At 46.0% G+C, this 24,544-nt stretch overlaps 1 protein-coding gene across 2 annotated transcripts in view; it reads right to left on the bottom strand.

Annotated features, from left to right (window-relative positions):
* Positions 1-18,477: 18,477 nt before the first annotated feature.
* PAX5 (paired box 5) overlaps positions 18,478-24,544 on the bottom strand; it is a 106,455-nt gene continuing 100,388 nt past the window's right edge. For both annotated transcript variants that reach the window (XM_042882863.1, XM_042882864.1), the window contains 2 exons: positions 24,353-24,439; positions 18,478-18,554 (listed from right to left, as the gene is read on the bottom strand). In XM_042882863.1, the coding sequence (XP_042738797.1) occupies positions 18,478-18,554; positions 24,353-24,439 (164 nt within the window). The remainder of the gene's footprint in view (positions 18,555-24,352; positions 24,440-24,544) is intronic.

The following is a 24,544-nucleotide window of genomic DNA, read 5'->3' as shown; positions in this document are numbered from 1 at the left end:
TTTGAATGTTGAGTCCATGCAGCATTCAGTGCAGTGTGATACCAAACACCCTGGGTTATATCCTTGGTGATGGACTGATCACCAACTGAGTTTCTTGTTCTGTACACCAGAGCTTCCATCTCTGCATGGCACGCAGGGCTGTGGTAATTACAGCATAACTGTAACATGGTCTGAAGTCCTCACTCTGCAATGTGTTTTTCTTCCATATGTGGACAATTCCTGGAATTCTCCTTTCTTCTTTGGCAATAGAGGCTAATGACTGCCTGGCCTCTCTGCAAGGGTATAAGAACGAATGTGGTAAATATGCTGCATTGTTAACCAGTATGAAAGCACACAGGGAGAAAGGAAAAGAAAATTCACGTGTTTGTTTTTGTTGTTGCTGCTGAATAGTTGAGGTATTTCTGAAAAGCAACACCATTCAAAAAAATGTGTGAAAAATCACTGTGTAAGGGACAAAAGCCTGGGGGTACGTCTAATGGGGTCAGACAAATATTTTTAAATTAAATATTTTAAATACTGCACCAAGAAAGAGTGTCTGTGTTGAAGTATTTGACACTGCAGCAGGAGGATGCTCCCCAATCTTTCTCCATAAAAGGTGTGAGAAAGGCAGACAAGGCCAGCAAGCATGAAGCCTGACATAAGCAGAGATACTTTTATTTCTCTGCTTCTGAGGGAATTTTAGCTTTGCTATTAACGGATCTGAAAAAACAGTCTCAGTGTCTTCTCTGTATATGTATAAAGAAGATATATATGCAAGTGCTCAACTGGCCACACATACTAAAACAGGTGCAAAAAGCATCCACTTGAGAAACGAGAGCACCAGCGACTTCGTACTGCTCCTTTTCCCATTGAGTAGGATAGAGTTCTTCCTCTACTGGCAAAATGGAATGGAACAGAATGGAATACAACAGAAGGGAACAGAACAGAATACAATACAGTACAATACAGTGCAATGCAATAGTTACAGTTGGAAAGGACATACAGAGAGCACCAAGTACAACTGTCAAATTGATTTGGGGCTGACCAGAAAATAAAATATACCATTCGGAGTGTTACCCACACGCTTCTTGAACACCGACAGGCACAGGGCATCGACTACCCCTCTAGGAAGACTGCTCCAATGCCAGACTACCCTCTCAGTAAACAAATCTGTCCTCATGTCTAATCTGAATCTCTCTTTGCTCAGCCTTGTGCTGCTCCTGCAAGAAACCGTTACTTTCCCTCTTCAGGACGCTGAAGGGAGCAATGAGGTCACCTCCTGTCTTTCTCTCCCCTGGACCAGACAACCCAAGTGGCCAAAGCTCCTCCTTACAACACACACCTTCCAATCCTGTTGCCCTCCACTGGATACTTCCAAGGACCTTAACATCCATTTTAAATTGTGGGACCAGAACTGCACCTAGGATTCAAGTTGAGGCTGAACCAATGCTAAGCAGAGCAGGAGGATCCATCTGCTCCAAGAACAGCTGGCTGAACTATGTTTAATGCATCCCAAAATGTGGTTTGCCCTCCTGGCCCAGGGCATGCTGCTAGGTCATGTTGACTCATGTTCTGCAGAGATACTCTCCAGTCACTCATCTTCTATTCTGTGCATGTGTTCAGCATCCCAGAATCCAGTGTCCTGCAGAACCCAGCAGTTTTCTTTCTTGGACTTCATTTGTGGCATTGCTGATGTCTCAGTGTGTCAGTTTGTCTGGATACCTCTGCAAGGCCTCTCATCTTTCCAAAGAAGCAATGGTTTAGTATCATAGAATCAGAGAACTGCTTGGTTTGGAAGGGACCTTAAAGATCATCCATTCTAATCTCCCTACCAAGGCAGCATTCCCAATAACCTGGGGTAGCCCAGACCCCATCCAACCTGGCCTTGAGAACCTCCACAATGTCTCTGGGCAGCCTGTCCCACTGCCTCACCACCCTCTGAGCAAAGAATTTCTTCCTGACATCAAATCTAAATCTCCTGTCTTTCAGTTTAAAACTATTCCATCTTGTCCTATCACTATTATTTGGATAAAAAGTCAGTCTCCCTCCTATTTACAAGTTCCCTTTAAGTACTGGAAGGCTGTAATGATGCTGAGGCCCCAGGCCTGGAAGCAGCTCCCCAGTTAGAGCCTCACAAGGGCAGAGCAGAGTGGGACAAAGATGGTGAGGGCCTTGGAGCATCTCTCTTATGAAGAAAGGCTGAGTGAGCTGGGTCTGTTCAGCCCTGAGAAAAGAAGGCTGAGAGGGGACCTGATCCAGGTCTGTAAATATCTGAGGTGTGGGGGGCAGAATGGCGAGGCCGGACTCTTTTCAGTGGTGAGTGGAGACAGGACAAGGGGAAACGGCTGGAAACTGCAGCATAGGAAGTTCTGCACAAATGTGCGCAAGAACTTCTTTACAGTGAGGTGAGGAGCACTGGAACAGGCTGCCAGGGAGGTGGTGGAGTCTCCTGCTCTGGAGATGTTCAAGACCTGCCTGGATGCCGACCTGTGCGACCTGCTGTAGGGAACTGCTTTGGCAGGGGGTTGGACTCGATGATCTCTGGAGGTCCCTTCCAACCCCTACAATTCTGTCATTCTGTGATTCTGTGACTTAGGTACTTTGCCAGGCCGAACAGCTTTACTGAGCTGTTTTGTAGCTATTAGCAGTTATGGACCCTTTTTGGGGTTTATTCAGGTTTATTCAGGATGTTATGAATGTTATACAATAGAAGCAGGATGCACCTTACACTGCTGGCTGTGGTAATTAACAGTTAGTGTAGCATTTCCTAGCTGCTCCTTCAAGGTGCCGTTCAGCTGCTGTTTAATTGTGTGGCATTAGTAGCACTACCTGGGATCCTATGAGCGGCTGTGTGCACAGTGTCAGATTGTTTTGCTACCCAGCTCTCTCTTGGCTAGAACTGGCCACACATCTAGTCACAGCTTTGTCATGCTGTTTTCAAACAGATCAAGCAGTAATTCTGTTACGTGTAAAGAAAGATTTTCTTGAAAACCATTTGCAAATGCTGTTCTTTTCCTGAGATGTGTTACTTTATATTTCATCCTCACCAAATAGAAAGTGAAAAAATAATTGCACATGAAGCATTTCCTCTTTTCCATTTATTAATATTTTATTTACTTTTTTTTCTGTACATGAAGGATGAATTGCTTGATATGATGCCAGATAACCCAGGGTCCATCCAGATGCTACCAGTATCTTCTGATTTTTACATGTAGGATTTCAGGCATTCTGAAACATACCTGCATCTCCTCAATGTTTTCCAAGTGTTTCTTTTTCCTTAAAATGTGTACATGTACATCTGACTGCTTGCCCAGAAGGATACTGTGAGGGAAAGTGACAAAGGCCCTTCTAAAATCCAGAAAAACTACATTCATGTCTTCCCTTCATCCACTCAGTGGGTGATCTTACCATAGAAGGACATCCATACACCTTTATTGTGTGTAGAGGTAGACACAGTGATGAGATGAGAAGAAGGCAGAGGTACTTAATGTCTTCTTTGTCCCAGGTTTTGTTAGGGAGACTAATTCTTCTCAGGAACCTAGCCTGCTGTGCTGCAAGACAGAGACAGGGAGTAGAATGAAGAATTAATAATCAAGGGGTCAGTGGTTAGCAAACTCACACAAATCCATGTTACCAGATGGAAACCACTCAGGGGTACTGAAGCAACTGGCAGAAGTGCTTGCTAAACCACTTTCAATAGTTTACCAGAAGTCTTGGTTAATTAAGTCCCAGGTCACTGGAAGTTGGTAAATGTAACGCCTGTCTACAAGAAGGGCAGGAAGTAGATCTGAGGAATTATAAGCCTCTCAGTCTGATCTCAATAGCAGGAAAGATCACAGAGCAGATTATTCTGTGCGCAATCCAGCCGTGTGATCAGATCCAGACAGCATGAGTCCATGAAACACAGATCTTTCCTGACTAACCTGGTCTACAACACACTGACCTGCTTAGTGGAGGATGGAAAGCCCGCATGGTTTTCCCCTGAAAAACTGGCTGCTCATGGCTTGGATGAACGTGCTATTTGCAAGGTAAATCAAACTGACTGTATGTTTGGGCCCACATGGTCATTGTGAATGGAGCTGAATCGAGTTGGTGGCCAGACACAAGTGATATTACCCAGGGCTCAGTACTGGGGCCAGTTTACTTACTGTTTTTATCAACACTGGTAATTGTGTTCACCTGCAGTACGTTTGCAGACAACACCGAGTCCGACTAAAATGTTGATCTGCTTGAGGGTAGGAAGGCTCTGCAGAGGGATCAGGAAAAGTACCTTGGCAGAAAAGGTCTTGGGGTGCTGGTTGACAGCCGGCTGAATATGAGGCAGAAGTGTGCCCAGATGGCCTAGAGGGCCAAGGGCATCCTGGCTTGTATCAGAAATTGTGTGGCCAACAGGTGTCAGAGCACTGGTGACATCACACCTTGAGTAGTTTCTCACCCCGCACTACCAGAAGGCTATTGAGCTGCTCAAGAATGTGCAGAGAAGAGCACAGAAGCTAGTGAAGGGACTAGAAAACAGGCTGTGAGGAATGGCTGAAGGAACTGATGCTGTTTGGTCTGGCAAAAAGGAGGTTGTCAGAAAACCTCTCTGCTCTATAGCTACCTAAAATGACATTGCATTGAGGAGGGTGTTGGTTTATTTTCTGAGGTGACAAGTGGTAGGACGCAAGTCAACAGCTCCAAGTTGTGCCAGGGGAGATTTAGATTGGGTATATGGAAGATTTTATTCACAAAAAGGGTGACATAATGTATCTAGACCTCAGTAAGAGTTTTGATGCAGTTCCCAAAAACACTCTTCTGTCCATATTAGAAAGATGCAGATTTGACAGGTGGATTGTGGACCAGGAACTGGTTGCAGGATTGTACCTGGAGTGGTGGTCAATGGCTCGGAGTCTGGATGGAGACAAGTGAGGAGCTGCATCCCTCAGAGTTCAATACCAGACTGATGCTGTGTAATATCTTCATCAGTGACACTGATGGTGAGACCAAGTGAGCCCTCAGCAGGTTTGGGAATACCAAGCTGTGTGTTGTGGCTGATGTGCCTGAGGGACAGGTTGCAATTCAGAAAGACCTAGACAGGCTGAGCAGTGGCCCCAGGAGAACCTTAAAAGATTCAACACATCCAAGTGCAAGAACTTGCACCTGGATTGTGGCAACCCCTACCATCAATACAAGCTAGAAGATAGAAGGATTGATCACAGCCCTGCCCGAAAGGACCTGAGGGTCCTGATGGATGGCATACTAGACATGAAGCAGTAGCATGCTCTTACAGCCCAGAAAGCCAACAGTATCTTGGGCTGCATCAGAAAAGTGTGATCAGCATTTCTAGGGAGGTGATCCTGCCCCTCTCCTCTGGTGAGACGTCAGAGGAGAGTCACAAAAACAATCCAAGGGACTGAAGACCTCCCCTGTGAGGACAGACTGAGGGTGCTGGGGCTGTTCAGCCTGGAGAAGAGAAGGCTTCAGGGAGACTTAAGAGCAGCCTTTCGGTATGTAAAGGGCAGCTATAACAAGGAATGGGACAGACTGTTCAGGAAAGTATGCAGTGACAGGTCAAGCGGAGGTAGTTTTAATCTAAAAGAGAGAATATTTAGATTGGATATAAGGAAGGTTTTGTGTTTTGTTTCGTTTTTTGCAATAAGGGTTGTAAGGAACTGGACATTCAAGGCCAGGTTGGACACATTTCACAGATTTTACGCAAGCAAAGTGCTGCTTTGGGGATTTACACTGATGAAACCCCCTTTTATCTTTGACCCACATAGCTTTGCTGGCAGTGTTGCCAGAGACCCCCACCTTGCTACTACCTCCTTTCAGGGAGCTGTAGAGAGTGATGAGCCCTCCCCTGAGCCTCTGTCTTCAGGCTGAGCCATCCCAGTTCCCTCACCTGCTACCCATACGACTGTGCTGCAGATGCTTCACATCTTCGTTGCCCTTTTCTGGACACTCTCCAGGTCCTCAATGTCTTCCTTGCAGTGAGGAGCCCAAAACTGAACACAGCACACGAAATGCAGTCTCATCCATGCCAAGTGCAGAGAGATGATCACCCCCCTGCTCCCGCTGACAGCATTATTGCTGATGTTTGTTTTTTTTTTTGTTTTATTTTTCAACATGTTAATGCAGGACAGCATTTAGTTTTCTAAAGACTTGAAGTTAGTGTGCCAAACCCATGCATTCTTCTGTCTTCTCTTATAGACACCCAGAATCACATTTTGTTCCACTAACAGAACATTTTGGTATCATATGCTGACATCAGCTGTGTGTAAATGAAAAAAAGCCTTAATGTGTTTGTTAATGAAAGAAGTTACGTTGGTATATTAAAGAAGAGTTTATTTAACTTGGTTTAATTTAGAGGCCACTTACCACACTGAGCATTAATGGTCTACAGTAAATGTACTTCTTCAAAGGATTTCTCCATTATTGAGTGTTCTCAGACAAGAGTATATAGTTTGCGTTACATATATAGGATTTAAATAAATTGCTACACTGGTAACGCAGTGTGATAAATGTACACTAATTCAAGCTAAATTATGATGAGATTCCTTCAGAGGAATTATTATGTCCCTATGAATACAAAAGACACCCCCTGTATCTGAGAGTTTCTTGGGAAGCCAGACATTTCTGTGTGTTACAGCAAATTGCAGATGTACTCATTATAATAACATTAATCATGATGACTCCATTTGTCACTTCCACTCTAATTAAGCATTACTGCAGTAATGGACCATTATTTTAAAGTGTTATCAGGAAGTGTTTACAGTGAGTTTAATGGAGTTAGGTGCCAGAATTTAGCAATCTCTTATCAGGTGTGACTTGCCCAGTGCTGGGAGGTGAATGAGGTTTAATAGTGAAGCCACACCATAGCGATGGCTGGATTCATTCTTCTTAGACTGTCCTAGGAGTGCCACCACTGCACTGAGTCTGGGTGGGATGGAGTTAAGTTTCTTCAGAGCAGCCTGATGGGAATGTGTTTCAATTTGCTGGACCAAATTGCACTGATTGCACACCAATGTTTAGATGAACAATGCTTGGCCTCATGAGCTACCCTGTTTCCCCTGTTTCCAGTGCTGACCTCTGGTCCGTAGGCTGGAGGTGAGCAAGAGGCAGGGAAGGGAAACAGCCAGGACAGATGGCTTCCAGTTACCAAAGGGGTAGCCCATACCATATGATGTGCTCAGCTCAGAGGGAGGAGAAAGAGGAGAACGTACACGCTGGTAGCTCTGGTCTTCCCAAACAACCTCCAAGCTTGCTGAGGCTCTCCTATCCAGAAAACAGCTGACATCTGCCTGCCAATGGGAAAGATAATTAATTCTCCATGTTGCCTTCCCTGTGCATATAGCTTTGTTTCTCTTATTTAACTGTCATTATCTCAATCTAAAAGGTTTCCTTGCTTTCCTGCTGGTGTAGTTCAACCCAGCAGCAGCTAAGCACCACACACAGCCGTTTACTCACTCCCTCACAGTGGGACTGGGAAGAAAATCAGAAGAAAGGTAAAAGGCAAAACTCATGAGTTTAACAGGACAGAAAAGGAAAGAAAAATAATATAATAACAACAACAATAATTATATACGAGACAAGTGAGGCACAGTGCAATCACTCACCATCTGCCAATGTCCAGCCATTCCCTGAGCAGCCCCCCACCCCTGGCCAACTCCCCCACTTGTATAGTCCTGCACGACACCGTATGTACGGAATACCCCTTTGGCCAGCAGATCTGTTCCCTGCCAGCTCCTTCTGCCCCCCAGACCCTCACTGGCAGGACAGCATGGAAAGCTGAAATGTCCTTGGCTCTGTGTAAGCTCATCTCAGCTCAGCAGCAGCTAAAACATCAGTGTGCTATCAGCACTGCTCTCACTTGAAATCCAAAATGCAGCACCACACCAGGTGCTAGGAAGAAAATTAACTTCATCCCAGCTGGAAACAGGACGCCTGCATTCTGAATCTCTCAGATGGAGCTCCTAAATAAGGAATATGAGTGAGTGCCTGGGTGAGAGTGTAGATGTTGGTCAGGTCAACCTGGTCAGGGTCAACCCATCACAGCAAGGCAGTTTGCGGCTGTGCTCAGAAAGCAGCCTTATGCATGCGGTACCAGAATCCAACTGATCTGTACCAGAGCACTGCTTCCCCTTGTTTCTCCTGCTCCAGGACCACTTCTGTGGTGACTGATTCTCAGAGCCACTGCTGTGTGTTGGCAAAACATTTTTTTGGCCACTCTCAGATTTCTTATGTGTTCTTATGTGAAGGACCCGTTTCCTGCCATCTCACTTTCCAGTGCCTTGCTTCCTTACCGTGCTCTGACCCTGCAGATTCCCTGCAAATGTCCCAAGAGAAATGATCCATACCTTCCCTCAATTCCATTTTGCCCAACGGAGGGATTCGTTGTATGGGATTCAAAACTGCACTGTGGAGGGAAGGCACAGAGTGGTCTCTCACTCTGTGCATCAGCATTTCCTTACAGTACATGACTGTGAGATTGTGCTGCCACAGAAGGAGATTTTTAAAGTCATGTGTGACCCCCCATACACAATGGTTCTATGTCTGTGGTGGGGAGCACTGTTTTCCTCTAAGTCCTTTTGCTGGAATCTTGCCCCTTCAAAGGAGCTCTGGCAGTCTGGTTGCACACACAGATGAGATTATGTAGCACGATGCACAAATGTGTATATTTTGGAAGAAGTTCTCTGATGAAACTACCACATGCATTTAATGCTTCTGCTATAAATACGTTCTATTGCTAATTCATGCTTCCAGGTCTTATTTGAGTTTGATATCACTGTAATCTGCCAGATTTTGCCCATTTTACCCGAGCTGAGTCAGTTTCCCCTGAGCACACTGACAAGCTTTGGCTCTGCAGCTTTGGCTGTGTTTTCACTGCCCAGCACTCAGTCTGAAATGAGAGCATGGGATCCATATTCTGTCATGCTCACAGCCTCCTGTTTAGCACAGCCTTTGGAAGGTTGAATAAATAAGAATCACCATGTCTGCAGGCAGACAGAGGTTAACTAGCTGGATAGTGACTGAAGCATACTTTTTGATTCACCATTCAGATAGAGTCAGTATCCCCAGCTCTTTGGAAACTCCATCCAGAAGGAAGCTATGTAATGGCTCAAAGACAGTGCATATGCAGATAAAGAATTTACTTTACTCCCTTGGCCACTTCAAGTCCTTGGGGTTGTTTTGCTAAGTGACTGAGAATGACGTTAGGTCACAACATGCTGAAGCAGAAGCTACAGGTTCTCGCCAGTTATATCTGACATTATTTCCAGATGTTCCAGCTCTAGCCATCATGGTCCACTGCAGGGATCCTGGCAGAGGGGCTGTCACTTTGATCTCTTTGTACAAGCCTTTGTGTACCCGCCAACTCGGTTCCTGACTTTCCTGGCAGGACTGCCCATTGCCCTTGTCTGCAAAATCTATTACAATACAGAGACATTCTTTTGCTTAAACAAGGGTCTTCATTTCCTATTCATGAAAAGTTTAAGTGACAATTCCAGGGCATCTTAAACAATAGCCATTTGTACACAGGCTTGAGATAAAACTGCATTTGCATCCTTGAAGGGCATTCTCATCGAACAAAGCAGTATGGGGCCTCACACCTGGAGAGATAGGATGCTTCTGTGCCTCTCACCATAATTTTGTCAGGTCTAATTCCACTGTTCTTCTGCCAGAAGTAGAAGTGATATTTCACATCCAAATGCGACAGAGTCCAGCTGGAAGCTACAAAGATGATTAAGGCCCTGGAAGAGGAAAGGCTGAGAGCCCCAAGGCTGTTCAGCTTGGAGAAGGAAGGCTGAGAGGGGATCTTATCAATGCTTATAAGTATCCCCGGGACAGGTGTCAAGTGGAGGAGGCCAGACTCCTTTCAGCGGTGACCAGCATCAGGACAAAGGGCAGTGGGCACAAACTGGAACACAGGAAGTTCTGTACAAGCATGACAAAGAAATTCTTTGAGGAGGCCAGAGCCCTGCAACAGGCTAAGCTGTTCAGAGAGGTGATGGAGTATCCTTCTCTGGAGATATTCAAAACCCACCTGGATTCTTTCCAGCGCTGCCTTCAGCAGGGAACCTGCTTTAGCTGGGGGTTGGACTAGATGATCTCCAGACGCTCCTTCCAGCTCCTGCAGTCCTGTAATTCCATCAGAGCTTCACTGAGGAATGGGCATTGCCTGCAAACTGCAGGACTATTTGATCCCCTCTCAACCTAGCAAGACTGAAAGAGAGCAGAAGAGTAAAAATCTAAAACACAGACCCAGGACCAGTAATCCCAGCAGCCAGCATCTCTTTGTAGGGAATGGATAATCACGCTTCCAGCTGTCACTCTTCTGAAAAATCCCTTACCTGTTCTACCATAATTCTCCCCTGAAAGCTACCCAAGCACTGGCACTGAAGAGGATGGAGACCGCATTCATCCACCCCTCTGCTCCTCCCGTATTTCTGGGAGCTGTGTTGTCTCCCTTGAACATACACTGCTGAGACACACAATGAGTGCGACCAGTTCTACAGTCTTGCTGGCTGGAAGGTGAGTTTTGATGTAGCAAGGCTGGAAGGGCTGGTGACTTTTTTCCTGGTAGGCGTAACCAGCAGCAGATGTCTCTCATGAGGAGAGTCTCCCAGGGCTCACAGGAGAAAACAGGAGATTTCTGCCCTCTTTTGTAGCCCTGAGTTGCCTTTGCTGGGGGTGACTTGAAGGGTGATGGAGTATGGTAAATGCTGTCCTGTAGCAGCGACACAGGCATTGACACCGGGAGGTGAGACAATTGTTTGCATTAGAACTTTTGCTGTAAAGGGCCTTTTGCAAATGCCATGCTTTCCACAGAGCTGCAAGGGAAGTCATGCGTGGAGAACAGCTGGTGAGTGACAGTAAGAGAGAGGTGTGAGGTGTGAAGGTGGACTCAGGAGTCAAATGGGATGTGAGATGGCTGAATAAGCACTGGTGGATGAACCAGAAAATTCCAGAAAAGTGATTTTTGAATGCTTGTTAAGTCAGTCCCATGACATCGTATTCTCGAGTGCATGAAACACCGCTCTGATTAGAAATGTTAGTTCATGAGCGCAGTCCTACGCAGTCCGGTGCATTGCAAACTATTAGAAAGCCTGTCCCAGGGCTGGGGGGACAGACAGGGCAGTCCTTCCGAGCTGTGAAAACAAGAGGGTAAGCTGGCAGATGGGATTTGCACTGGAGCTGGAGGACAATTTAATAGAATCATAGAATGGTTTGAGTTGGAATGTCACCTTGTTCAACTCCCCTGCAATGAAAAGGGATACGTGCACCTCAGTCAGGCACCCAGAGCCCAGAGCAGCCTCACCTTGAATGCCTCCAGGGATGATCATCCACTCCATTTCTGGGCACCTGTTCCATGCCTCACCACCCTTATCATAAACATCTTATTCCTAATATCCAGCCTAAATCTAAATCTAAATTGAACTGAGTGTGTCTGGATGAACTTGTTGCTTTGTGCTGCTGGGATGGAGAATGTCTCCCAAAACCAAAGCTTGCTGAGGACTGAGCAAACGCAGGTTGATCAAGTTCTGTCTTTCTGTGTTTCATGCCTGTGATATGATTGTCATTTTCTCTTACCTGTCTACAATTATCTGCTGGATCATGGAAAGTTTTTACGAGTTTTGTTCCTTAAGTCTAACTATTAAATACTGAACTGGATAGCAAACACCAGATTTTGCACGTCAGATGGAGCAACCCTGGCTCTATATAAAGACCAGGGGATGAGGAGCTGGAGAGAGCAGCACCACAGAAAGAACTCTCATTTCAAATTCAACAACCTGGTACTTCTCCCAAACGACCCCATAGATAAGGTGAAAACGAGCTTTTGGAACTTAAAAAAATTACTTTTATTTTAGGAACCAATAAAATTATGGTAGATATTTACAAATAATTATCTCACATAAAGGTTACATGAAATCAAAGGTCCACAAGTAACAGTCACTCTCATGAAAAGACACACAGATATTGAACTACGCCAATCTTATTGCATGTTTCTTCAACTAATCTAAAAATAAAACGTGTTGCAGTCAACCATTTAACTTAGAATAAAATCACGAATCTCAGTTCTGACAAGAAAAAGAATCGGGAAAAAAAGGCGTAAAAGAAGTTCAGAAGACCCATCCCTTGTGACCCACACCTCAGCACGCCCACTGCCCAGCCCACCTCCCGTTTTTTCTCCCCAAAATAAAATGCAAAACAAAATCCCCAAAATAATGTTCAACATCTTTGGCAAATTGGCACTGCTGTAATTACATTCAAATATTATAACACACAAAAGCAACACACAGCACTAAGGAAAAACACCAAAATTTCAAGTCTGTTCTTTTCCTACTAGAAAAAAAGAATACAAAACATACACACTTTAAGAAGCAATTTTTCATCTGTTTTGCAACAGATGTTATCCCCTACTTTCAAAGGCAATTCAGCAGTTATTTTTATGAGTTTTCTTCTGTGTTTTTTTGTGGTTTTTTTTTTTTCCATTTTATGCTTTTTTTAAGGAAAGGGGGCTTTTTTTTTTTTTTTTTTCCCCTCTCCTCTCTTTCTTTTCCTCTTACAAGAAGTAAGCTTCAATGCAGGCATTGCAGACTTTGGTGGATACGATAGATATGTATGTATTTCTTTGTTGCTAGAAGTTCCTAATAGAAAGTAGTTTATCTCTATGGAAAAAAAGAAAAAAGAAAAACAAAAAGCCTGTTCTTTTTTTTTTTTTTCTTGAAAGTAAATTCCATTTGCAGTGAAATGATTTTCTGTAATTCCAGAATGTACAAAGGCCACTAGAAAGTGAAAAACCAGGACAAAGTTTCTTTGCACTACAAGGCTGAATGAAGCAACAGAAAGATCTCAACACCCACTGACCATTTTTCCGTCTCCATTTACAAGGTTAGTCATAAACCTGGATGCAGGAGTCCAATAGCGCGGTTAGCAGTGGCATGGGAGGCTGTCAGCAGGCGCCGCAGTGGGCACAGACCCAGAGGTGCTCGTGGGCCTATGAGTGCTCACACGTGTGCACATCAGTCTCTGCACACTCTGCTCACGCTCGCTGCCATGCTGATACAGCACTTGGCTTGCACCGAGCACCTCCCAAAGATGCTTTCTGCTCAGTATTTGCAAGTCTTGTTTAAGGTTGGACTGGATGATCTCAAAGGTCTTTCCCAACCTTAGTGATACTGTGATTCTGTGATTAACTCCACCAGAAAAGAAATACTGCTTGTTTCTAATCAAATTGATTTCTGCCTGAGGGGCACAGCAGTTCTCTTGCTGGAGTCTTGAGTCATTCACTGTCATTCAGCTCTCTACCTTCAGTGCAGAGTAACTGTTGGGGATCAGAATGAGAGCCAGTACCTGTGTCACTGTGAGCAGCCCAAACTGGCACAGCTTTTGCTCTGCACAAGACTGCAGGGCACAGCCTGGGAGCTGCTGGCCATCTGGAGCTCTCTTGTCATTTTCTCAGTGAATCCATAAGAAGAAGCAGTTTTCCCAGCATTGCAGGGATGGAGTCACAGGATGGGTCAAGTTTAATGCTGTGCTCCCATCATGAACCAAGGTCACAATGTCCCAGTTTTAGGGAAACATACATGCATAAACATGCAGGAAAGAATGCAGAACCATGGAGGACACTTTGCTGAAGCCTCTACATTGCCCCAGCAGCCAGCCCCACAAGTTATCGGGGCTGTGTGCCGTAACACTTGGAACTGTTGGACAGTCATGCTTGGAAATAACGTCGTAGCATGGCTTCAATTCTCTTTCATGATAAAGGACTTGTAAAAGAGAAAAAACTAAAGAAAATTTTGAAGTAGAATACAGTCCCATCAGTCAAGGCAGTGTATGGGAGAATGCATATAAACAGAAAGCTGCTGCCAGCAATCTGCAGTGCAGCAAGTGAACTCCTCTGCACCCTCCTCAGTGCACAGCCATTGCAACATACATGTTATGTAGAAAGATGACAGAAGTCCAGCAGTTCTCTCATGAACTTCACTTTCCTTTCAGCTTGCCTCTTCTCTTTTGTTCTTTTTTCTTTTTTTGTTTTTTTCTCCTGGTACTCTGTCCTTCTTTGCTGTTTCCTTCACACCAATCTACAGCACCGAGGCTCTCTCCAGAGCCTGCAGTTCCACCATCCCTGAAAGTTCTGCTTTGACATCTCTACGTTTCTGAATGAAACACCTGCTTTCTGACCTCACGGCCCCAGATCCTGGAGCATTTTCCTGACCGGACAGCTAACAAGGACTTTAGTCTAGGGATCCTGTCTTGGCCTGTGTCTAAATCTGCAGGTGATGGGTGCCATCTTACAACAGTGCCTCTGAAGTCAAATCTTTGGGCATAAATGCTAAACTCAATGCCCACAGCATGACTTCTTTATGGCTACATTTACAGCACAGAACCAAGGGTTTCCTCAACAATTCATGTAACACCAGTTCACAGCTTCTATTGATTCAATTTTATGTCAGTATTTTCTCTCTCCACCTCTAGCTTTTATTTTTAGGCCTGTCGGAGCTGGCAAGCTATTGCTGGAATGCATACTACATGAAACACCATCAATCTAGCTGCACAAAAGAGCTCAGCGGTGGAACTGCCTGAAGGCACTTTTGTGGGGCTGAGTTCTGCAAGAGGTTGGCAATGATGTGCCATGCTACAGGACATCCTGCCCAAACCAAACAACAGCAGCGCCTCCCGTGCCCCAACACCAGTGTTTCTGGGTGTATGAAAATGACCCATGAAGCTAATCTAGAAAAACTGAACCAGGCTCAGCAAATTAATAATGGCGTTGCTCACATTCCCATCTCTTTGCAACACCGAGTGGCCACTTGCTTCCAGTCTCCACTTTGTTCTACATCCTCCCCTGCAGCCAGCACATGTGAACACAGCATGCACGTTGAACGCCTTGCTCACATCCTCTCAGCCAGGCCTGTTGCAGAGTAGCTGGCTGTTGGAGAGGGCATATACATGGTTGACTGTGTTACTGTCAAAAATACAAAGCACTGACAAGTGTGTTTTCTGGAAGTATGGATGGCATGCATGCTTAGCAGGCTAAATCCTGCTTGTGTTTCTCGCAGAGAAACAACCTGAGCATACACAAATGAGCCACACCTCCAAGGAATCCTCAGTAGTGCTTGAGGGAGGTGGACCAGACACAGGTCCCTGCTGAACACGTGCAACAGTGAGCATCTGTGGTTCATCTGTGGTTGTGAGCTGGAATGCACAGGCAGAGGGAGGACTTGTGCAAGGCCTGTGTACCTGCACCTTCTCTGCCTCTTACCCAAGCTGTGGCTCAGTGGATGCAAGCCTCCACCACACAGTGCAGGACAACTCTGGCCAAGGACCAACCCTTAAGGATTCTTGATGTAAATACTAAGGCAAATCAAGGGCTGAGTGTAAACACCTTAGGTCACTTAGTCCACAGGCATGCATCCTTGTAATGTATGACGGTTGCTCCAAAAGTAAAGCCTCCTGTTTTATTATTATTATGTTGGCCCAAGACATCAGAGGTGGATGTTGGAGATATAACAGTAGAGGTTGAACCTTCCTACCAAAATTCTTCTCCATTTTGTTGCCATGAGACAGATGGCAGCAGAGGGGCTCTCTTACAAAATGACGTCTGACATGGAAGTACATATGAAGCAAAGCTGTGCCACAGAATTCCTCCACTCAAAAAAAAATTGCAGCAGTTGACATTCATAGATGCTTGCTGAACATACACAGAAACCAAAGAGTGGATGTGAGCACAACGAAGCAGTGGGTGTTGTGTTTCAGCAGTAGTGGCACTGACTTGAAAGACAAGCCATGTTCTGAATAGCTGTGCACAGATGTCACACCACAAAAGGAAGAGTCTCCAAATAAGCTCATCCACTCAAAATGGTCAACAGTGGTGACTGAGTCGAAAGATAGTGTTTTGTAGCTGAGAATCTGCTCTATCAAAAGGTGTTATTGTGCTCTTTATAGCTGTTGTAATTTCCATGAGAATTAATAAGAGGCATTACTTTCGGAGCGACTTACATACAAACCATGTTTTTCATAAGTCCATAGACTAACTACAAGAGTCTCTGTCATGAGCATAATAGCATCTATTGAAATTTCATGTCTTATGTTTAGCCTTCTCAGTGTTAACCAGACTAAAGCCATATAAGTCATTTAGCACCAGGGAATGAAAAACTAAGCTTTTAAAAAGTGCTTGCTGGGTAGTACTCAGAACTGGTGCAAGCACATACATATAATCAACGGGAGCTGCTCTTCCTGCACTGGAAAGGCACAAGCACAGGCTTTGAGACCAGCTTCATCAGTGGTCAAGTAGCATCCCTGCAGCTCGCGTAGCTCACCCCCACCCTTGCTTTAGGGGCATGACCCACACCCTCGTGTTGTACCGTCAGATGTTTGTTTCTTGCCTCCTCACCTAGTGTCAGATGACCTTCTAACTATCCAAGCTTACAGAAAAGGCAGCTGTTTGGGGATATGCCTCTGCATGAGGTGTGCACACCTCAGCTGAGCTCGGGTGAAGAAACCCCAGCCAGCCACTGGGGTGCAAACAGCCATGCAGTATGTATGACACCAAAGCAAAGCTTCAGAAAATTCCCCAGGTAAATCATGGTTTTGTGCTTTTCAATTAAAAACGTGTGTGCGTGTTTGTGTTTCAGGTATCAAATGCTGAAAAATGAAAAGGACAATTTTTCTTGCAGGTAAGTTTGTCGCGTGCTCACACAATTAAATTCTGGATTAGGGAACCCATTTAAGCCAGTGGAACCTAGGTATCATCATGGCTTTTGAGAACCACAGAAAATCTAGCATGGAACCTGAACCTAACAGTTGTGTGTTTGTAGCATGAAAAGGTACAAAACATGCCACTGAGACTGGGGAACACACGGAGGCTGTCAGTGCTCACTGATGGCAGGCACACGAGGTGCTGGCAGCAAGGAGAACAGGGAGGAATGTTAGCTCAGACATTGCAATTTCGAAGAAATGCTTGCAAAACTGGAAGCAAATACTTAATACTTGATTGTTCATTCGTGGGACACCACCAGCAATCCCTTCTCAGCCTTGGGAAGGACACAGGCAAACACAGACAGGTCTCTTTGCAGTGCCGATGCTGTGCGCAGTCAGAGGCTGCAGGTAAGTCTGGTCTCAGCAAGGTCAGCTCTTCCCTTGCTTCCAGGAGTGGCTAGGCACATGCACACCATAACACATGGCAAAAGGTAGCTGCACTGGGGGATAGTTTTCCCTGTTTCCTGGAAAAAGCAGTGGTTGGTGTATTGCTTACCAGATCATTGGTAAGCTGCTCTCTTCAATAGCTCCGGGAAGCAGTGAGCACTCAGTGAAATCTCACCTTAACGCTCCTTTCTTGAGTAGGAGGGCAAGACATGCAGGATTAATGGGGCAAAGTTCTCTGTGACTCCAGTCTTGAATTCAAAACTGCTCTCCTCAGTGTTACTAGAATGACTTGAGATACCTTCATTTAAATGGACAGACCCCCCTGACCAGCACGCCTCAGAAAGCAGGTGTGTCTGCCCATGTGTTCAGTATACCCTGGTCAGTAGTCCACTTCACAGAAATCAGTATGGCTGTATGTTCCCCCTTTGTTTCAGGGTGCCCATAACTGGGTTTTAGCAGACAACCTACTGAGATGTAGGTAAGGTGTCTACTATCATTCTTTCCTGAATGCAGTTTAACTTGAAACCAGAGAATTTGTTTCAGTGCTCATTATGATGACAAATGAACACATATGAATACTAGACAACAAACCGTGTCAAAATTGCCCATGTCTTTCTGATGCCCATGAGTTTGGTACCAGCATATAGCATGATCACACACAGCTGCTGGTTAGGATGCTGTGCAGCAGTAACATCAGCCTGAAAGATAGCCACAATGAGTGTTAACCTGGTTCAAAGTTGCTTAAAGCTTATTGAATTCTTTGAATCAGTGCACCAGTTTCAAAACACATTTTCAGATGCATTTTGAGCCTAGACTTGTACAGTGTTGCTGCATACGCAAAGTCAGTCTCATAGCAGTACAAACAAGCAAGTATTTACAGTGCTGCTTGTGTAAAATTGAGCAGACTGATCTTTCTTTGCCACCAAAAAAAAAAAAAAAGCAATAATAATAATTTAAAAAGCTTGTGTTGAGTCTCACAGCCTGTCTCAGTGTGCAGTAAGAGGAAGCTATCCCGCACAGGGAGGCCCACATCTCTTCCTTATCCCCAGTTACAGCCGTGGTACCCACAGCGATTAAAGCAGTAGCCAGACAGCTGCAAACAACATTAAACTACTGCATTTCTATGACCGCATGATGTGCCAGGAGAACCACGTCCTCCTATTTCTTGGTTTCACTTCAGACCCAGACAACATCACCAGAATTAAGAAAATGACAACGTTAAGTTTTCAGAGTCTTAAGAGTAAAATTTCAATGAGCTTGTTCCTACTATTTACTTTCTTCCTCCTTGACTTGCATGGTTGTAGCAAGGTGACTCAATGCAGTTGTCCCAGGCAGTATTTTGTGGTAAGTGCTCAAGCTTTGGGTCCGAGGTCAGTGGCGGTCATAGGCGGCAGCAGCTGCTGGTGGGGCTGCTCCGCGGGCTGCAGCACTGTAGTAGTAAGGAGAGCCTGGAAAAGAAGAGACTCTATGAAGAGAACAGATGGGGGGAAAGTGCAATCTCACAGTGCCCAGGGCTCCTTCCTTTGGGTTATGTGCCACGGGAATGAAGGTGGAGTGATCAGCACAAAATCACATCCCGCACTGCTGCAGCTGCTGTGCATTGCTGTGGGTTGGAGAGCACCTGGTTTGTGCCATTTACATCACAAAATCTTCAACACATTTTAGAATACAAGGTTGGAGTATTCTGTCTCCAAAAGATTACAAGACTGACTTCTCTCATTCTTTTTTCCCTTGTTTTTGAAGAATGAGAACCTTGCACCCAAAAGCACTCAACGTATTTTACTGGACTCAGAAATAATTACCTCTTTTCTCACACTGCTTCTTTCAGAGAAGAAGTCCCTTGGCTTTCCCTAGCTCTGGCAATGATTTCAGAGCTCTGAGAACCAGACATGAGCTGTGCAGGTTGAGAAGTGCTGACGCACTCACCTACTAACACAAGACATGAGAAATAAACACTGATGATGAATTTTCTGCCCAGCGGCGCTAAGCATCAAACCACTGGGTGATTATTGAAGGGTTACCTGGAATCTGGGTTGTTTGCTGCAGTAGGGAAGTGTGTTAGACTTCATTTGTGTCTACACATACGTGTCTTTGGACAGTACAAGCTATAAAATGATTTTTGTGTACACAAGAGAGGAAACAAACTGATATGGTGCAAGAAAAGAATTACAAAATATTTCAAAGTTTTGTCAGTTCAGCCTTCGTGTCATCAGCTGAGTTCCATATGCATGAAATGTGAAATGGGACACAGTGGGGAAGAGTCCCGTGGAAGGACTCACGCTTGGGCTCCTGCGACTGACATAACTGGGCAGGTTTGGCAGAGCATCACAAAGTCTACATGAGGATCTGCTCTGGAGCAGCCTGGGCTGCAGGCTCAAGCATGGGACTTAACACTGATTTGATAACTTCTGCAGCTCCAGCAAAGCAGAGGGGCTGATTCTCTCAGGAGAAGGGGAGTGACACCAGTCCTCGAGTGGCGTGTATACAAATCAGCATGGCATAAACAGAAGTGTTTTGCACCAATGGGTGGGCAGAGAGCTGAGGACCATAAGACCACTGCAGGCTGTAGGGTCAGGAGGAGAGGGAAGTCCACCGCACACTGTGTGTCTTCAGCTGGCTTCCCTTCCTCTGGGTATTCTACCAAGTGCTGCTGGCTGAAAAGCTCAAGCACAGAGCTGGAATCTCACCAGACTCGAACAGGGAGCTTATGGACATTGAGTGTTAACTATCAGCTCAGAAGGTGATTACAGAGCACTGGAACAGATTGTCTGGAGAGGCTGTGGAGTCTCCTTCTGTGAAGATATTCAAGACCTGTCTGGATGCCGGCCTGAGTGACCTACTGTAGGGAATCTGCTTTAGAAGGCGAGTTGGACTCCATGATCTCTTGAGGTCCCTTCCAAACCCTGGGATTCTGAGATAACTGCCACACCCAGGGATTGCTTTGCCTTCTCCCCAAGAAACACCTTGTGGAGTGCTCAGCCGGCAGGACTCAGCACTTTGCACCTCAGACACAAATAACTAGAGCTACAAAAGGAAGTGCTGCTGCCCCAAATGGGGACCCAAGGGGCCATCACTACTGGCCCAAATACTTCCCAAAGACAGGGCCTTTCCAACGTGCTGTGCCTATTGCTGGGTCCTCACACATGCATGCTTACTTGTTTCTTCTGCCTTCTTTCTGAACACCTTGCCAGGAAGGTAACTCAGACCACACCATCAGTCTACTGCTTTTTTATTTCTGAGCCAATGCACCCAATACGAAGTGTGGATCATCTCTGCTGCTGCAGAGCAAGGTAGCACGTCCAAGTAAAGCACTTGGTGGGACTTCTGCATGCACCCAGTAGGCACCAGGAGGCCTGGCACAGCCTGAAGCATCTTTCCAAAGGCCTTGCACTTTTGCTGAGTTTTATTTCTCTGGTTTGCAGATGAAACAAAAAGGTTGTATTTTATGCAGAAAGTGAGAACAGCACATTACAAAGCAATCACTCCTTCTCCCTGTCAGGATGCTCCCATCCAAATAGACTTGTCCATCCTTTGGCCATTTTTTCCTTCCAATTCATATTACCTTCCATATATTCCTTGGCACAGCCATTTCTGGCCCCTCCTTGTTCTCCACCTGCTCACAGAAGACTTGCCTCCAGCTCCATTGAGCAGCCCACAGACCTCCCTGCAGGACACCATCCTGGCCCCACAACCACAGGCAGTCCCAAGCAGTGAGACATGAAGCACAGACCACAACCACGAAGCAAAAGCTGCCAAAGGCAGCACCGAGTTGAAAGCAATGAGAGAAAATGGCAAAGAAGTTATTGCAACAAGCCAGCATGAAATTGAATCGTTTTTCTTCATTAGACTGCCTTTCTGTTATCCACTCTTAGCGTGTGCTTGTTGAGCAAGGTCTGAGCTGGTATGCCTGCCAGGCCCTGCAGACAGTGATGGACGGAGCCCCAGGCACACGCTTGCTTCCCAGCATGTCTGTGCACACGCTCCTGTGCACATCACTACATTGTAGGAGCTTGAGGTCATCAGCAGAAGAGTGTGGAGAACATGAGGTGCCCTCTTTTCCACCTCCTCACAATGTTTCCATGTGGACACCTGGCTGCAGCTCTGAGATGGGTGCAAGGCAAGTAGCCAGTGCTGTGATACCAACCCTCCCAGCACGGCCCTGCAGAAACCCAGGGCTGGTTGCACTGCTGCTGCAGACAGTGAGCTGTGTCATGTCATGCAGGAGGTGCAGGCTATACCCTGTGCAGAGCTGCAGGTGATGCTGGCGGCAGACAGGAGAGCATGAGGCCAGGGAGCTGCCTCAGTAAAGTGATTTCTTCCTCTGCCCTTGCTTCTCTTTACCACCCTGGAGGACTGGAAGTTGGTTTCTGTCCATCTGCTAGAGCTGTGGATCACAGCACTCCAAACTGCCTTGCTGCACAGTCACCCATCGGTATCAGTTCTCAGGCTGGCTGGAGCAGATGTGAGTGAGCTGCAGATGCAAAAGGAGCAGCAAGCACAGTGCAGGTACAGCACTGACAGCATGCAGCCGCTTTCCTTGAGGAATCACACAGCTCTGCAGCTCTGCTTCCACCCACACACCCTTCCGAAGCATGGCCTTGGGGTGGAAAAACTGGCTTACCTCTCACTGCTGCTCCAAAATCACAGGAGAAAGACCAGGGACTAAGCTCTGAAACTGCCACACCGTCCTCAGGTCTCCTTGTTCCTACCCTCTTTCCTTCCCCCCAAATCATTTTTCATCCCAAATACTTTCTTGCACTTGTAAATCATTGCATCTCTCCTCTAAATTCCTCTTTCACAGATCTGAGCTTGGTGTGATTGCTGCAGAGCAATTCTTCCTGGTCAGAACAGGGAGTTAATTAAACATAGGTGCTGCTGAGTGCTTGGAGTATTACAATTTCATCTTGGTGAAGGGAGGGGACTTAGTAAAACAAACTGTGTCAGTCTGTGTACTACTACAGATTAATTTTGTCAGGGTTTCTGCTTTGATGTTGATACTGCCAGAGCTTGCTCTCCAGAGAGAATTATTAAATGTACTCACGTATACTGAGAAGTGTGGAAGCAGCGTGGATACAGCTTACATTAACCTCCTCTCCAGTGCAGGTGCTCAGGCACATCTCATGAGTCTTCTGGCTGTGCACGGTGGGGTAGAGCAGGCACCTGAGGCTCTGCAGCAAGGTCTGCAACACGGCTCTGCAACAAGGCTCCTCCTTGTCCAGAGTTACCAGTGAGCAACTGAGACCTGGCCACGTGTGGAGTGCCCAATACTACAAGGATACAGGCAGAGCTGTGTGTGGCTGGGCTCCCTGCAAGGCTCAGGACACCTGCTGGTTGTTCCAATGCAATGGACATGGCTAGGATGGAGATCATCTTCCCTAGCTGCCCCTGCGAGGTTGTGCTCTGTGCTCACAGCTAGCATAGCTCTGGGACCCCAGCAATGCCTTGTCTCTCACTGAGCACTGCTGGCACAGTACCAGGACTCTCTCCAAGCTCCCAAAGCCAGCACATGGAGGCAGGCAAGAGATGAGGAGGGGACATTGCTGGGGCACTGATCTAAACTGATGGAAGGGACTCTCCATTCTGTGGCACCAACTCTCACAGGTCCGCGTACTGAGCCTTTCAGTCCACTCCCTTTGCTGTGGGCAGAATGCATTTGTACCAGCTGTACACAAACTTGTGTTCTGCTCACAGAGTCAAAGAGAAAGAATTTGCCCCCAGAAATTATCATCCAAAAATGGAACAAGGACACCAAAGCAAGTCCTTTCCTGCACCAGTGGAAGTCTGCAGGCATGAGTTTGCAACCCAGCCTTGCCAAAAGCCACTCTTGTTATGCAGGAGGATGGACCTCAGGTCAGGTCTGCATTTATTCTGAATATCCCACTGGTTTCTTCACAGATTTGCAGGGGAAGTGAAAGAAACATGCAAAGCCTGTCTTCTGAGGCCTGTCTCCAGGTGCTTCAGAGCTCGCTTTGTCTTCCCTTCAGCAGCAGGAGTTTGAAATATCTGATTTGATTCCAAAGGAGGTACAAAAACAGCAATTAAGAAATCACTGTGTGCACTCTTCAGACTGGTTAAAGCATCTTCTTCCACACAGCCCAACCAAACTCTTGCAGGCAGTCCTGGCTGCGGCCATGGCAACTGCAGGTTTAAGCACCAGGGCTCCTCTGGCTTTGTACAGCCGTGCCCATTGATATTAGCTGAAGATCTGTTCTCTGATTTATGATGGAAGCACTAACAAACCCTTAAATGTGGCACAGAAAATAGCAGTAGCTTACCAGCACCATGGCATGAGAGGCAGAGGCTGTCTATTGCTCCCGAAGGATTTGTTTAAGGACAAGAACCATGATGAATACAGCCTGGGTGGCTCAATTACATGGGGACTCAATTACTTAAAACAAAGAAAGTGGATGGGGAGGGAAAAAAAAAGACAAAAATTCAAAATTATTTCTCTGCTGGAGGTCACATACAACAGCCCTGTCATCCATAAATCTGGAAATCTCCAAGGCACGCTATTCCTCTGTTGAAAGATGACAATTAATTGGTATTTTACTTACCTCATCCATGCAAATTATGCAGGGAAAAATTCTAATTACTGCATTCTACATGTATACAAGGTCAAAGTGGGCCATCTTTTGACAGTGGTGTAAAATGGATTGTGTTTATGCTTCACATGAGGGCCATGATCCTGCGTGAGCTGTGGGGCTCCTGCTCCCTACTGTTTGTGAGAGCCCATGCAGACATCTGAGAGACTGCACAAGCACAACAGGCACTGCAAACCCACAGCTGAAGAGCAAGTGTAACATGAGGTCTGGGAGAAATGTAAATGGCTGGAACCAGCAAGGAGACAGCACCACTGTGGTAGTGGGGCTAACATTCAGTGACAAGACACAGCATCTCCCTGAAGAAGGCACTCTCAATAAAATGACGCCAGTTTTGTAGGAATAGGATTCCTCCTCTTCAAGAAATGGGCATTCTGTCTTCCAGCAATGCCTTGTGTCTGCCAAATGATTCCATGAGGCAGAAATGGGAAGACAAAGGCGTTTAGCAGCAGGCTTCCTGCTGGTGAAGGGAACTAGGAGGTCTGCTGTACCCAGCGGAGATCCATAGCCACTCATCAGTGAAGAGCACTGGGAGACAAGGCAGCACCAGGACACACATCCTGCTTATCCTGGTGATTGGTAATTGCCACTGGCTTATAAACGAGTACAGGTAGGAGCACAGCCCCAAAGTGGGGGCAGCAACTTACCCAGAAGTCCGGGATTGGGAAACCTCCAGGAGTCGTTGTAAGTTGAGTACTGTGGGTGGCTGTATGGGCTCCCAGAAAACTCACTCCCTAAATTAAAGGGAAACAGTAAAAAGACAAAATAAAGGTCATTTGATATAAGACTACAGTCACATGTGCAGGGAAAAACACACAAGTTCAGCATCTGTTGTATTC

Source organism: Lagopus leucura, unplaced genomic scaffold (genome assembly GCF_019238085.1).
Source record: "Lagopus leucura isolate 7727_CA_CO unplaced genomic scaffold, USGS_WTPT01 Super-Scaffold_100036, whole genome shotgun sequence".
Classification (NCBI taxonomy): domain Eukaryota; kingdom Metazoa; phylum Chordata; class Aves; order Galliformes; family Phasianidae; genus Lagopus; species Lagopus leucura.
This window is presented reverse-complemented; position numbering and strand designations above follow the sequence as displayed.